The sequence below is a fragment of the Monodelphis domestica genome, chromosome 8 (assembly GCF_027887165.1).
Source record: "Monodelphis domestica isolate mMonDom1 chromosome 8, mMonDom1.pri, whole genome shotgun sequence".
Classification (NCBI taxonomy): domain Eukaryota; kingdom Metazoa; phylum Chordata; class Mammalia; order Didelphimorphia; family Didelphidae; genus Monodelphis; species Monodelphis domestica.
Genome location: NC_077234.1, coordinates 160,462,611 through 160,479,301, shown reverse-complemented (window position 1 = coordinate 160,479,301; position 16,691 = coordinate 160,462,611). Strand labels below are relative to the sequence as shown.

The 16,691-nt window shown below is 35.3% G+C and overlaps 1 protein-coding gene across 2 annotated transcripts in view; it reads right to left on the bottom strand.

Annotated features, from left to right (window-relative positions):
• Nucleotides 1-16,691, bottom strand: part of CLDN10 (claudin 10) — a 140,372-nt gene that overhangs the window by 21,850 nt on the left and 101,831 nt on the right. For both annotated transcript variants that reach the window (XM_007501390.2, XM_001366357.4), the window contains exons 2-3: nt 14,869-15,030; nt 14,692-14,773 (exon numbers count right to left, since the gene is read on the bottom strand). In XM_007501390.2, the coding sequence (XP_007501452.1) occupies nt 14,692-14,773; nt 14,869-15,030 (244 nt within the window). The remainder of the gene's footprint in view (nt 1-14,691; nt 14,774-14,868; nt 15,031-16,691) is intronic.

Genomic DNA, 16,691 nt, shown 5'->3' with positions numbered 1-16,691 from the left:
GATCTCCCAAATACCTTCTGGGCAAGCAAGCTGAAAAAGCAACATGCCCTGAGGGAGACTGACCAAGTGCCTCTGAGGTACAGATAAAACTCAGGACTCCTGGTAGTAGCAGAAAACCAGTTCTGTTTCCAGGTGACCCCCTAATCCTCCAAGCCATAATCCCAGGAAACAAGTACTGTGGAAATGCAGTCTGGCAATTGCTTCTTTGGATAGTGGACCCACAGTGACTGAAGACACACAGAAGATAGTTCTTGCCACCCATAGTCCTTGGCCCTTGTGAAGGGAGAATTGAACTCTCTTAGTTTATTTTCAATGTCATCAATCAGTAACCTTTAATTTAATCAAATCAAGAACTTAAAGTACTCCTACTTAGCACTTACCTAACCATTAAGTAAGAGAGCTCACAAGTCACTTACTAGTTCATACCTTCAAAGGCCACAAGCACTGCCCCTCTCCCCTCCTGGGCAGTGCAAATTGGGAGACTGCAATTGATTCCTATGAAGAGGGGGAAGAGACAGGAAGTGACCTGGAAAAGGGGGGATAAAAGGCTACAATGGTTAAATTGGTGTTTTGACTAAATAAGAGCTATTAAAAAATGGTTGCCAATTATTGTCCCTTAAGTCAGGAAAACAATTAGCAGCTTTTAACAATTCTGTTTAATTGGAATATTAGTAAAAAGAGGGAAATATGGAAGGGAAAGAGGTAAGGAGACTGCCTAGCCTATCCTAAATGCTGATCCAATGAAACGAAGCTTGCTCCCCAACAGAGTTCCAATCTCTATGTGGGAATCCTAGTCACTCACCAGCAAGCTGGGCAGGATCCAGGCAAGGTCCCAATACAGAAAAATCCTTATGAGTTAAGTTTACCAAGGCAGCAGTGAACCCAACAAGAAAGTCCCTGACTCCAAAAAGTTCCAAAGCCAAAAGTTGAAGTCCCAAAGCCAAAAACTCCAGTTGAAAGGCCCCAAACTCCAAGTTGAGGTCAAAGTCCACAAGTCTCAAGGAACCGTCCTCCAAAGAAGAAGTCCAAAGGAGAAGATCCCAAAGAGCAGAGACTCCAAAGAACAATTCTCAAGGAGAAGCCTCTAGGAGAAGTTTCTCGGACAGGAAGTTCAGGACTTCTTAATAGACCTTTTTTCATGTCACTTCCTGTCCCTTCCCCACTTTCTGGGAACCAATCACAGTCTTTCAATTTGCCTAGCACTGCCTAGGAGGTAGTGGCCTCTGGAGTTGTCACCCACTCTAGCAAGTGACTTGTGAACTCATACTTAGTGATTGGTAAGGTACTAAGTAGGGGTACTTGAGGTTTTAATTGATTAACTTAAAAGTCACTGATTGATAGACAAAGAGAGTTTGATTTACTCTTCACAATTCCCCCTGTGATTCTTTGGGAGACTAGTCTCCCCAGAGAATCATTTAACATAACCAGGTTATACCTCTAAAGATCTTCTAGCTAAAGGTGCAAACAATATTGCACTTTCTAAGAGGAAATTATAATAGTTGGACATAAGAGGGAAATAAAAGAAAGAGAGCAAAATCAATGTTTGCTAGGCACATTGACAAAAAGCCAATTAGGGGGCAGTCCCCTTTGGCATAAGAGTTTACATTCAGAAGAAATGTGTTCAACTCCCTTCAGTTCAATCAATTACACCCCAAAGTTCATTCTGGATCTTCTGATGCAGTGTAGGTTTCTTTATGGCATTTTCTTCAAATAGTTCATTTTCTTGATTTGAGGAGTTAGCGAGCTTCTTTCCCTGAAATTTTTCTCAAAAAATTTTAAGTCTTGGATTTTACAAAAATTATAGAAGGCCAAGCCCAAGGACTGATTTATTCATTTTGCATTGGTGAGCTGGGCTCAAGGGAGACTTGGAGACTGGAGCATTCTACACTGGAGAGGCTTGCTGGGTGAGTGACTCAGGCTGAAGGAAGAGGCTTGCATTGGTGGACTTCTGGCTGAAGACTACCTTGACTTCAATGTGGAAATTGGGACTTGAGGGAGCCCTTGCCAGGGGCTGAGTCTGACTTCACAGGATCAGCACTTTTGGCTAGTAGACCAGACAATTCTCTACCTTCGTCCTGTATTTCCCACTTTAATATCTCTACCTTGTTGTAAACAAAAGCTTCTAACAGTTTTTCTGACTTAAGGGTTGATATTTTATAAATGGTGACCACAATCTTACTTTTATAACTCTCATATTTAGTCAAACTTAATTTTAAATCTTAAGTCCTGTCAAATGATTCAATATCAAAAACTGACTTTGTTACTCAAAATGATATAAAAGAAGAAGCATTACCATTTACTTTGCTGCTGTACCCTAAGGAACACTGGCTCTTTCTGTCTTACAGCTGGAACCATGTTGTATATACATATCATGCATATATGTTGTCTCCTCTAGTAGAATGTAACTTCCTTAAAGGCAGGAATTGTCATACTTTACTATTTGTGTAGTAGCACAATGCTTTGCAAATCTAGTGCTTAATAAGGGCTCTTTCATTGATTCAAACTCAAAAATTCTTGACTATTTGCTTACTATATTTGAGAGAATCATTTCTTCCATTTACGTAACAATTCTCCCTATTCCTTTGGCTCCTCCACCTCTTATGTTCTCTTCTCCAAGATGATACTCCTGAATCTTAGAGTCCTCTGAAGATATCAACTCAACCCATGCCTAAACAATACTCTCCCTAAAATTTATCCAAGTGGCAATCTAGCCTTTGCTTAAAGAGAAGTCCCTTATGTCCCCTCTGAGAAAGCAGTCCTGAATTCCCAAGTGAGCCTGTTTTACTTTGGGGAGGGAAGGTTTTCCTTACATTAAGACCAAAATGACTTCTCTACAATTTCAAATCTTTGCTCTCAGGCCAGGTAGAACAAATTCAATTGTGCCCCCACAAATGTTGTTAATTTTTAGTTGTTTCAGTTGTGTCTAACTCTTCATGACCCCATTTGGGGTTTTCTTGGCAAAGATATTGGAGTGGTTTGCCATTCCCTTATCTGGCTCATTTATAAAATGATATAATTTGATAATATATAATGTAATATAATATAATGATATAAGGTGAGGAAATTGAAGCAGGGTTCAGTGACTCACCCAGGGTCCTATATCTATTAAGTGTCTGAGGTAGGTTTTGAATGCACTAAGATGAGTCTTCCTCATCCTGGGCCCAACATTTTATCTAATGTCCCACCTAGCTGTCCCCCAATCCTCCACTGCAGATACTTGATGACAATATTATACCCTACTCTCCCTTCTCATCTTCTGTTCTTTCAACCAATTCATATGTGGTTGTTCTGCTATAGAATACATTGTGGCTTATAAATATCCAATCCAGAATTGAGCAACTGAAGAATTTACATTTATCCCCATCAATTCTTATATTTTATTTCTTTCAATATTCTAGTCTATCAAGATCTTTTTGGGATCCTACCATTAAACATATTAACTAGCCCTCCCAATATTGTGTTTTCTGAAAAATTGATAATGATGCAGTTTATACATTTTTCTAAGGCACTGATGAAAATATTAAGTAGCAAAAGTGCAGAGATAGATCCTGAAGGTACTAAAAGAAGTAAAATACTCCAAAATATTCACCAGCAAAGCCTCAAATCAAATACAGCTTGTGCATATAGTCAATCAGAACTTCTGAAAGAAATGAAGCAAGTGTCACAAAAAAGGGTGTTTTTAAATATTTTTATCAGTGAAAAGGGAAAGCTAGAGGGAAAAATGAAACAAGAAATGAGAGTTATGCAAGAAAGAACTGGAAAGGGAACTAGCTTGGATTAATAGGTACAAAATCTTGTCTAAGCAATGAACCCCTTAAAAATTAGAATGGACCATGTAGAAGTCAATGATTCTATGAAAAAATATTAAAACAAGGACAAAAAGAAAGGAAAAATATAGGAGATAATCTAAGTATCTTAGAGCAAAAACAAGTTAATCTTGAAAACAAATTTAGGAGAAAATTTTATGAAGAAAAAAGTATAGACTTATTTCAAGGATCTAGATCTCTTAGAACCAAAGTGGAAATAGAATCTACTCAACACCTCCTGAAGAAATCTCCAAATAAAAACTCCCCAAAATATAATATCCAAAATCCAGAGCTTTGAATTCAAAAAAGAAAAAGGGAGACAAGTAACCAGAAAGAACTTAAATATCAAGGAGCCACAATTACAATTATACATGATTTAGGAGCCACCAGTATGAAGATATAGAGAGCTTGGAATGCACTATTCCAAAAGGCAAAGGATATAGTCTTATAGCCAAAAATAACTTGCCTACCAAAACTACATATAATCTGATGGAGGGGTGGGGGGACAGGGAAAAGAGAGAGAATGGATTTTGATGAAATAAAAGACTACCAAACACTTCTCATGAAAAAACCAGAGCTGCAGATAAACTTTGAAGTTCAAACCCAGAAATTAAGAGAAAAATAAAAAGGTAAACACAAATGAATAATAATAAAAGATGAAATAAAGATAAATTACTTATATTCTAAAATGGAGAGATGATACATGTCCCCTTTGAACTGTCTCATCATCAGGACTCATAGAGGGAGTGTAATTAGGTGGGACTTAGGAATAGTTCTATTGTCTTGAATATAAGAAAACAATATTTGAAAGGTAGGGGTAAAGGATCACACTTGTGGAGGGTAATGGGAGAAGAAAGGAAAGAAAGTTAGGAAAAATCATTCCACATAAACATTAGGGTGCAGAAGTAGAAATCTATGCAATCAAGGAGGAGGATGGGGGAGCAACTTATATTTTAATTTCATTCTCATTTGAACTGATCAATGGAGGGAAGAATAAATACACAAACAGAATTGGGTACAGTAATGCATACTGACAATGAAACATGCTATACACCTCCAGACAGAGATGTGAAGAGCTTAGAGTGCAGAATGAAACATTGTTTTGGAACATGGACAATGTAGAAATATGTTTTTCTTGACTAGACATTTGTAACAGTCTTGGTTTTCTTTAGTTCTCAGTTGAGTGAGAATAGGGATTGGAGTAGGAAATAGAAAAGGCAGATTTTTGTTTATTAAAAATATATAATTTAAAAATACATAGAAGAGAAGGAAATTCAGAAGGGGACAGAGTAAACAGGGCATTTTTGTTATGTTGTTTAATACTTTGAAAATACATAACAGAAATTCAAAGTAATGTGAAGATAGGATTAACTGTCCCCTGCCCATTTTTAGATTTAATCACCAGAAGTGTTTACACCCCACTTATCCTTAAGTATGGGGAGGTCTGTGACCCATGTGTGCTATAGTGAGTGACAAATCAGAATCAACTAACTGTCCCCTGAGCAGTCCTAAGCAAAGCTATAGCTATAATTGGTCCATATAAAGTGGAAGGCACAGGAAATGACTAAAAGAAGGGTCTTTAAAAATGACAAGAACTTCCTGTGACCAGCTTTTACCTTGGAACCTGACCTTGAAGGAGTTCTGGCTTGGAACCTTGGACTACTCTTTGATTTTCCCTCAGAACTACCACGTGGGTGAGTGAAAAATGCTGACTCCCTTTCCTGGCTTTTCTGGAGGTACTAGCCTCCAGAGAGGCCCCTTGTCTTGGAGGAGGCCTCATGGCTAAAACCCTTGTTTAATTTACCTCTGGGCCCCCTTTGCAGGGGCCTCTAAAGCCCTGCCTGGTTCAGACTGGGCTGTAGTAAATATCTACTCTCTTTCATTTCCTTACTTTCACTCTTTCCCTCTATTTTATAAATAAGTTGCTATAAAGTTATTCTGACTTGAGTAATAATTTCTGGTGACCACAGTCTTATGAATTTAGTCCAACCCTTTAATTTTTAACTCTTATAGCAACTACAATTGTATTCTGTGTTCTACTCATATCTGTTGGTATTCAATTAAGTTCATAATAAAGAAGGAAAAGCATATTAAAAACAATCATAATGAATCTTGAATAATAAAAAAACTAAAAATAATAATGTCCTATTTCTCAAAATCAAAATGCATATCAAGGGGGTAGCTGAGTGACTCAGTAGATTGAGAGCCAGGCCTAAAGATGGGAGGTCCTGGGTTCAAATCTGGCCTCAGATACTTCCCAACTGTGTGACCCTGGGCAAGTCACTTAACCCCCATTGCCTAGCCCTTACCACTCTTTTGCCTTGGAGTCACACAGTATTGACTCCAAGACGGAAGGTAAGGGTTTTTTTTTTTTTTTAATGCTTATCAGTGTTCCAATTTTATTTTGAATAATTTGGTAAAATTTATTGATGTCAAGCAATTATTTCCTGGTATAGCTTCTTTAAAAAAAATAAAAATAGCAGAAGACTTTCAGGAAGTTCGTGGTTTGGACTACTAACCTATAGTGTGAATAATATAATTTATTTCAACACCTTGGAATGGATGACTCATACTGAGAGGTATCTATCTCTATTACTGTAAGCTTCAGGAAGGGAATTTTTATTAAGATTTTTTGGGGACCCTGTGGTTTTGTTAGGTTTTTCTATTGTTTGTGGGGTTTTTTTGGCAAAAAAGGAGGAAGTTAGTTTGAAATAGCCTAAAGGAAAGAGTTGAGAAATATGTTTCAAGGCAATGAGTATTACAATGAAAGGCAGAAGCATAGCCCAGAATGAAAGGAAGCAGAATGAAAGAAAAAAGAAGTCTCCTGATGAAATTTCAAAATCCAAGAATGTACCCAGTCAAACGATTTTAAAAGTTAAAAATGAAAACAAAAAGTGCCACCCAAAGGACTAATGAAAAGGATTTTTCAAGTAAAAGTTGGGATTTGAAGAATGAACAACCATAAACATAAAATAAATATAAAATAGCCATATAATCAAGATATATTATTTGTATTGTCACCTCTACTTCCTTAGCTATATTTCCTCAGGCTTTATAAAGGACAACTACCACTTTCCCCAAAGCAACATACTAGTCTGAGGCCTTGCAGATTGGATCACACTCCATTTCCCCTAAATTTGCTATAGGAATCCATATCAAAGTTTGAACTATTGTTATGTAAAAGCCCAAGAGCTATATTACAGCTGTCATGAAATTGTCTGATGCAATTAAAAGTTTGGTTGCACTACAAATTAATATTTTCTTCAAAGAAACTTAAATAAATCCCTTGCTGTTGGCTATCTCATCACTCTTGCTATATACCAATTGCATACACACAAGCTGTAAGCAATTAGGTGAAATTGTAGCTGTAGTTGAAAAATTATATAGATGGGAGTGATTTTACTTGGTAGGAGAGTCAACTTCCTTGCAGTGGGAAAGACCTGGATTCAAATCCTTTCTCTCACATATACTCATTGTGTTATCCTGGGCAAGTCACTTAACTCTTTGTGCTCCTACACAACACTCTCAAACTTTAAAACAGCTGCTGATCTCTATTGGTAGGAGGGCCCTACTGCAATTCCTGAAAACAAAAATTTAGACCCTGCCTCAAAAAGAAGTTATTTTTCATAGCTTATCTGTGTTAATGTGCCAATGGGAAAGTATTATTACGATGAAAGATAATCATTGTCCTTACTCCTTTACCTTTAAGATCTCACCTTGTTCTGGAGATAACTTATAAGGATGCGTTTGTATCCATTTTGTTACCTGCCCTTGCTTCCATTCATGACAAATGAGAAAGCAGACAATAAAATATTTTAGGACTGTTCTGGAGACAGTGTACCCCAATCACCTCTTCTTCTCTGGGCCTAATGAATAGGTACGATGGGAAGAAATGTGGTATAATGGAAAGAACACTAGATGAGAATCAAAGACACCTGACCTATGCTCCTGGTTCTGCTGCTTACCTAGTTAGGTCAATATGGGCAAGCCATTTAACTTCTGGAGGCTACCATTTTGCTCATATCTAAAATGACAGGAGAAGCATAGATGGCTTGGCAGAGGATCTAGAAAACTAGCTTTAGAGTCAAGAATTCCTGGGTTCAAGATGAGAATCTATGACCGATACTGGCTATGTGGTGTCAGGCACATCATTTAAACTCTTGGTGCTCTCAGTCAACTCAATAAGACTCTTAAGTCTTAGTATCTCTATCTTCCTCTTCTACAGCCACCTCCAACCTAGAGAAATTTCTACCTGATGCCTACTCCTAACTGGTGAGACTGCCTTTCCAGAACCACAGTTTAGGAAAACTCTTGCCATACCTTACTTCATTCCCAACTAACCAACCTTCTCTCCTTGGCCAGTTGTTTTGCCCCTTTGAGAGTATTCTTTCTTCTTTATTATCAAGCACTTTCTAAGTGCCAGGCACTGTGCTAAGTGCAGGGAATAAAAAAAAAAAAGACAAAAGAGAATCCTGATCTCAAGGATCTCACAGTCTATTGGAGGAATCAAATGCAAACAAGGTGTATACAGGATAAATTCGAGATCATCACCAGAGAGAAGGCAATAGCATTAAGCAAGATCAGCAAAGAATTCTCACAGAAAGTAGAACTTAGCTGTTACATGTGATTTTAAAAAGGAAATAGGTCAGTTATGTAGTGAGAGTGAAGGACTGACAGAATGATAGCTCACATGCTTCACTGGTATCATGATATATTAAAAGAATTAGAGGAACGCCGCTAACATGTTGAGGATATTCTCCATAATGGACTTTTGGAAAAACATGGACAAGAATAGAATTCCACAGGATCAGAAGGCATGGATGGCTTGTAATCTGCAACTGTAACCACATCAATGAAATCACAGATCCATAGAAAAATCCCTCAGGATATGACTGTTCAAAAATAGTTCCTAGCCATTGTTTATTTCTCATTTTCCCCCCAGCTTCATTATTTAATAGCTTGCTGATACTTCCTGCTTCTTCTTCCTGTTCCCCATGTTTGGACATTTCCATATTCATTAACACCTTCATCAGACTAAAGGAGCAGGGAAAGTGGGAATAGATATTCACTGGGTAGGGAGACACAATTAACTAAATTAAGGTTTGGGGGTTACTTGTAGATTGTATGTACCTATCATGTCCTTCTATCTAATCTACCATCATTCTAGAGTAGCAATTCACCAAAGTAAATTTTTAATAAATCCTATTGAGTCTTTGACTTTGTTGAATAGTTCTTAGATTTTGGAATTCCTTAGAAATGCAAAAGCATGGTAACTATGGAGATGCTTCTAGTTATACATTTAATTAATGAATTGTGGTGCCTTTTCATTACGTGAAATTATTAGAAAACTCTTTAAATATATCAAAAATAGTCTCTTGGTATTAGGCATTTGAAGCAATCTCAAAGAATGACTAGGAAAGAAACTACCATTGTGATATATGGGGTAAATGAGATCAATCATAATATAAAAGATCTCTGACTAGAAAGCTAATCAGGACATCTGCATTTGAGCTCTAAGCACTGCCTTAATTTGCTATATGGTCTTGAACAAATTCCTTAAGCTCTTACAGATCTCAGTTTCCTTATCTGTAAAATGAGAGTGTTGTATTTAGATAAATCTTGAACAGTTCTTCCAGCTCTAAAACTCCATCACCTACAATCTAAAGTTCCAGCATAAATATTTAATTCTGGTGTTCAAAAATCTCAATAGAAGAAAAGGAGATGTTGGAGTAGAAGGAAAAAAATGATCCACAATGGAACTAATATATTTGTAATATTGTAGTGAATAGAATATTAATATAGGAGTAAGGAAAACTTGGGTTCAAATCCTGCCCCAGTTTGGCACATATTCATAATAGCCAGTATTGACACAGTACTCAAAGGTTTACAAAGTATTCTATAAACATTGTCTCATTTTATCCTCATTCTGTCCAACAGCAACTCTGAGATATGTCTTATTATTGTCTCCATTTTACAGATAAAGAATCTAAAGCAGACAGAAGTTAAATGATTTGCTTAGGGTCACACTAGAGCACAAGACCTGGAATTAGGAAGACCTGAGTTCAAATCTGACCTCAGACACTAGCTGTGTGACTCTGGGTAAATCCTTAACTCTGTGTGCCTCAGCTTCCCCATCTATAAAATGAGCAGGAGAAGGAAATGGCAAACCACTCTAGTATCTTTGCCAAGAAAACTCCAAATAGGGTCACGAAGAGTAGGACACGGCTGAAATGACTCAACGACAACAACTTCCTGATTTCAGAATCAACACTCTATTTGCTATCCCATCTAACTGCTAAATATTGATTATGTGACCCTTAAACAAATCACTTAATGTCTCAGTGACCCAGACAAAAATCTCTATGCCTTTAAGACAATCTATCAAACAATGACTGCCAAGTAGTAGGTACTCAGCATGGTGCCCGACACACAGTAAATGCTTTGTTAAATGCTTGGTGACTGGCTTACTAATAAATGCCTGTTGATTTGACAACCATAAATTGCAGTGGAATTGCCGATCTGTATAAATGAAAGACATTTTCACATTGGGAATTCCCTACAAAAGTGAAATCACAGGCCTAAACCAAAACAGCAGTGATACAATAACAAATGGGAAAATCCTTCCCTCACCTAGTCAGAATTATAATTCTTAAGTCAGTTGTAATCTGAAAAGGAAGTAAAGAATCCCAACACTAAATTAACTGAGGTGGCTAAGCATATGATGACTGAGGTAATTTGTTTTGGAATAATGGTCAAAATTACCTGAGAATTCATACCTGAATTCACTGTAATTTTTCAAGGAGATTTACAATTTTAAGAATAGTTCATTGAGGGAAATGTTGTCAAGAAAAAACTCATAGAGAAAGAACACTATCCACATCCAGAGAGAGAACTGTGGAAGTAGAAACACAGAAGAAAAACAACTGCTTGATCACATGGTTGGATGGGGATATGATTGGGGATGTTGACTATAAACAATCACTCTAGTGCAAATATCAATACTATGGAAATAGATCTTGATCGATGATGCATGTGAAACCCAGTTGAATTGCTCATTGGCTATGGGATGGGGGAGGGGGAAAACATGAATCATGTAACTATGGAAAAATATTCTTAAATAAACAAATAGATAAATAATTTTTAAAAAAGAAAAGATTCATAGGAAGTGGTGCATAAAGAGGAAAAAAATAGACAAGTTTATAATGTTTGTACAGCTTCATCATGTCCTAGACTGACATCATAGGTTGAAGTAAAGGAATATGTACAAGAACATTTTAAAGTATGAAAGTTTGGGTTTCAAAATGACAAACATCAGAATATTTGTAATAATAATACTAATAGCCAAAACATAGATCATGTTAAAAGTTACAAATGCTTTCCATTTATTGTCTTATTTAGAACTTTGGTTTCTGAATAATTTAATTTGCAACTTCCATGTAAGGTCTGTGTCATATATCAATTTGGATTAAGGGGGGAGATGGTTTAAATAAGTTCAAAAAAGCTCTCTAAAATGGCAAATAATGTAAAAGTGGGATAGAAGGGCCTAGAAAAGGAAATCACAAAGAATAGTAATTTTGGAAAGAACATTTAAGAAAACAGACCAACATAATATTGTACAGATGAACTCATAATTAATTCTTTTTCCTAACACAAACCAGGAGCATTTTCAATAAAACAAGGACCATTCTAAAAGCACAAAAAGGATATGTTTTTGCTTCAAGGTACGTTTCCTCTATTTAGTAAAAATCACACTATCATGGAATTAGGACTCAGATCATTATTATCAAGAAGAGAATGATAAAAATCTGATACTTTGGTAGGTAAAAACTACATATATTATACTATGGGAAATGCTGGAAAGTTACCATTCCAGAATTCATGTCCTTTACCACGCCACTTATGGGATGCAAGAAGAACTAAACAATCCCAAGTATTTGGTGGAATTTTTTTTTGAAACATCTAGAATAAAATAAGAAAGAAGGATACTAACTGAAGTGGAAGTCCTACATGGTCTTACAATGTGACTTCCCACATACAAGAACATTCTTAAACCATATGAAGCCATTTTATAATAAAACAGAAGAGATGCTTTTCCAGTGATTTTGCTATTTCTGCATTGGTATGCATGGAATTTTTCCTGAGTCTGGGTCAAGAACTTAGGGAAACTTATCAACAGCCTACAGCATAAAAGCAATAAGCATCATCAATTCACTGGCTATTAAGCTATGACTCTACAACTGAAAATAATTTATTTTTAATTTTCATGTCTCCAAGGCAACATCACTGTTTTATTTACAAAGAATAATTAGACATTTGCCAGGCACATACCCCAAAAGAGATAAAAGAAAGGGAAAAAGAATCTCTATTTACCAAAAATATATACTAGTTCTTTTCAAAATGGAAACTAAGTGCCTATCAACTAGGGAATGACTGAACAGATTGTAGTATCCATAAGAAACTATAAAGAGAAGAATTTCTGAGAAAGGATGACTTGCATTCCTTGGAATAGAATAAAATGAATAGAACTAGGAGAACAATTTAGTGTATAACAAAATTGTAAAAATGAACAATTATGGAAGACTCAATTGCTCTGATCAAGAGTAGGAAAGGAAAATAACCTATATTTTCTAAAATATAGCAGCTCTCTTTGTGGTGGCAAAAGACTGGAGATTGAGAATGCCCATCAATTGATGAATGACTGAACAAGTTGTGGCACATGATATAATGGAATACTACTGTGCCACTGATCAAACCTGATTGCAGAGGACAAACATCAACGAATGCTATCCATCTCCTGAAAGAGATTTGATGGAGTCCAGCTGTAGAATTAGACAGAAATAATTGGAGATAGTGTAGGAATTTGTTTTCTTTGATGCTGTGTATTTGTTTCAAGAACTTTGTTTTCCTTTTGACTTTTTTTCCAGTGGGAAAGTGGAGAAGGGAGAGAAAATACATCTTTTTAATTGAAAAAAATTACTTAAAAGCTTATTAGGTACAATTTTACTACAAAACTTTATTGGAGCAATATTGATGTGCTACTAGTAGTATCAGATTTTAAACTGTATTACAAGGTATTAATTGTCAAAACTCTTTGATGCTGGCTAAGAAATAGAAAGGTAGGTCAGTGGAACAGAACAGACATATAACAAACAGTAGTAAAAGATTATAGTAATTATATGACAAAAGTAAAGATTCGTGTTTGGGGGGAAAGAATTCACTATTTGGTAAAAATTGTAAGGAAAATTGGGAAGAAGTTTGGAATAAAAGTTTGGAATAAAATCTTACATGATTTACCATGATAAAAATGGATACAGAAAAGGAGATATCCTATGATGTATACAGAAATATATGCAAATTAGAATGGAGAACCTATCAGATTTATGGGTAGAAGGAAAATTTGTGAATAAGTAAGAAAGAGCATTGTAAGATTCAAAATGAGTAATTTTGATTATATTAAATTTAAAAAGTTTTGTATAAATAAAATAACGTAACCAAGATTAAAAGGAAAGCAGAAAATTAGGGGAATTTTTTGCAGAGAGTTATTCAGACAGAGGTCTAATATCTAAAATATACAGAAAACTTTGTCAAAGTTATAAGAATATAAACTATTCTCCAATTGAGAAAGGATCAAACTTTAGGAATAGACAGTTTTTAGATGAAGAAATCAAAGTCACATATAGATATATGACAAATGCTATAAATTATTACTGATTGTAGAAATATAAATCAAAACAATACTGAGATATCATCTCATACTTATCAGATTGGCTAAAATGATAAAACGGGAAAATAAATGTTGGAGGGGATGTGAAAAAATGAGGACACTAATGCATTGTTGGTGGAATTGTGAACTGATCCAACTATTTTGGAAAGCAATTGAGAATTATGTACAGAGAGTTATAAAACTGTGTATATGCTTAGAATATGCAATGTCATTGTTAGGTCTGTTTCCCAAGACAGTAAGGGCAAAGGAAAAGAACGTATATATTCTAAAACATTTATAGTAGCTCTCTTTGTGGTGGCAAGGTCTGGAAATTGAGAAGATGCCCATTAATGATTAAACAAGTTGTGGCAAGTCATTGTGATGGAACATCACTGTACCACTGGAATTGATAAGCAAATGAATTTTTAAAAACATGGAAAGCCCTACATGAAATTATGAAAAGCAAAGTGAATAGAACTAAAATAAAGCATCATATACCACTACAGAATTAATGTTTGAAGTATGCCTCCAGAGAAAGAACAGACAAATAGAAACAAGGACATATATATATGTCCTTGTTTCTATTTACATATATATATATATATATATATATATATATATATATATGTATATGTATGTATGTATGTAAGCTGATGCCCTCACTAGGACAGCGAGGATAGGGAGGAAGGGAGATTCCTTGGGATTTTGATGTAATAACAAATAATTTTTAAAAATTTTGATGGGTTAATTGGCAAAACCATGAATTGCAGTTACTCTATCCAGAAGTTCTCACCCAACTGGCTGGTGGCTTCTATAAAGCATTATCATCTCAAGTTTCCATTGTCGTTTCTTTTCATCTTCTCCTCCCCATCTTTTAGCTGCTCCCAATTCTCTTCTCTTCTTACCTGCACTTCTCACTATTTTCTTTTTCTAACATTCAGCATAGCAATTAACTACATCCAATGCTATTTAGAGAAAAGATGCCATGTAAAGCTCAGAGAGGAAGTAACTGAGGCCGTGTTGCTTTAACAGTTTTCCCTCTAAAATACACTGTTTTTCTTGAGTCATGCTGTCAACTGCCTCTGACTTTTCATTATACCATTAATATGTTCATGTTCCTTCAGAACATTCATTTATGTGTTCTACATATTCTAAGAGAAATGGAATGAAAAGATTACTTACTTTTGTTCAACATAAAGAGGGTCAAAGAACTCAGTTGTGATTTTGTTTGCATAGAGGGAACAGCCCGTCATAGAACATAGTCCTAAAATATACCAGAATGAAAATATTAACATGAGAATTGGCACAATAATTTTACTACCAATATGGATTACATAAATTTAAATATTTAATATTTACCTGAAAGTATGAATACAATTCCAGCCAGACAAGCAATTTTAGCTTTAGCTTTATCTGAACCTCCAACTTTTGTACACTTCATTCCAAACAGTGCAAATATGGAACCAAAAAATCCCAGACTGACAGCAGCAATCATCAGTCCTCTGCATGCTTGGATGTAACCTGCAATTTTGATATGACATTTTAAAAATTACAACAATATATGTTATTTTGGAGAGGTAAATCCTCCCTTTATGATGTCCCATTTGAGTCATTCTATTTTGTCTTCTAGAAAAATAACTGAAATAGTAAAAATTCCATCATTTTGTCAGAGTAGAAACCCGAAATGCTCTTTTCAACACCACACCCTGAAACTCTTTCTCAAACTTATTCATGATCTTTCTGGCATATGAAGGTCTTAACTATGGTATTTACGCCCCAGAGAGAACTAATTATTGCAAGATTTCTTTAATTAAGACCAGTTGAAAGGCATTTGACTTGGAGAAGGGTTGAGTTTTAGACAGAAATATTATTTGATTACTTTCACACAGAGTAACTTGAATTAGTTCAAGTTTTTTTGTTTAGCAGGAGTTCTTAGGGAATCTGTTTTGAATAATAGAGGATAATAATCTATAATTAACTTATCAATAGTTTACATTATCCTAGGATTTAGAGTTTTAAGGGACCTAGAAATCATACAGTCCAGGCTTGGGCTTCTTAAACATGAAGAAATTGACACCTACAGAGATTAGGTGACTTGTCCATAGTAGTATCTTTGGCACATGAATGTGTATTTCAAAGTGCTTGGGAAAATCTTGAAACCATTCTCTTAACTATTTAAGCTTCACTCTTGCTTACAATATTAATTTGCTTTTCAAACCCATTCTTCATAGCTAAAATAAAACCAAATACCTGAGCACTGTGCAAATTATTTTAAAAAGTTCAGTTAGTAGCAAATTAATTATTGAAGTTTTATTGTTGAATAGCATTGAACCTACAACAAAGAACAGTGTCTTACATGAAATAGACACTCAAATATTTGTTTTTAAAAATGAGTGAATGAACACCCATCAATAAAGTCTACAAGTGGAGTATTGTAATGATTCTTTTCAATTAAATTATTCCAAGAATCACTAAACCTTGACTTTTCTCTCCTTCCTGTTAGAGGTTAGTACTGAATTTAGGAGCCAGGAATTTTCCTATTGTGAAAATTGTGGACTGAATAAAGGCTTATTAAGTATCAGCTTCAGAATATTTAAGTATCAGGCCAATTCCATGTACATTTATATGAACAATACATAAGACGTGAGGTTGGAAGATAAGGGCTAGGTTCTGGGAGATAAACAAAGATAAATAAGAAGCAGGCCAATTATGATTCGAACAGTCTTTCAAAGGTGAGAGGCATAAAGTTGGAGGTACTATTAAAAACTTTATATCAGTTTAGGGACATAAATTCTTCTAAAGAAACAAAAAAAAATTCAGGACCACCAAAATGCAAATTGTTGTCCAAGTCTTAGTGAATTTCTTTTTCTAGGGAAGGTGACTTTATGAATAGTGAATCTAATTTTTCCTCCATGCTGATATGAGTAAAATCCAAATTCTTTATTCAATCCGTATTTTTGCTTTCTAAGGTGTCCCAAATAAAAAACGTCTCCTCAAATGGAAAGAAGCACACATTTTTATTGTATTATAAAATGTATTCTTTCTTTCTTTTTTTTTTAACCTTACCTTTGGTCTTAGAAGCAATACTAAGTGTCAGTTCCAAGACAGAAGAGTAGTAAGGGCTAGGCAATTGGAGTTAAAGTGATTTGTCCAGGGTCACACAGTAAAGAGGTGTCTGAGAC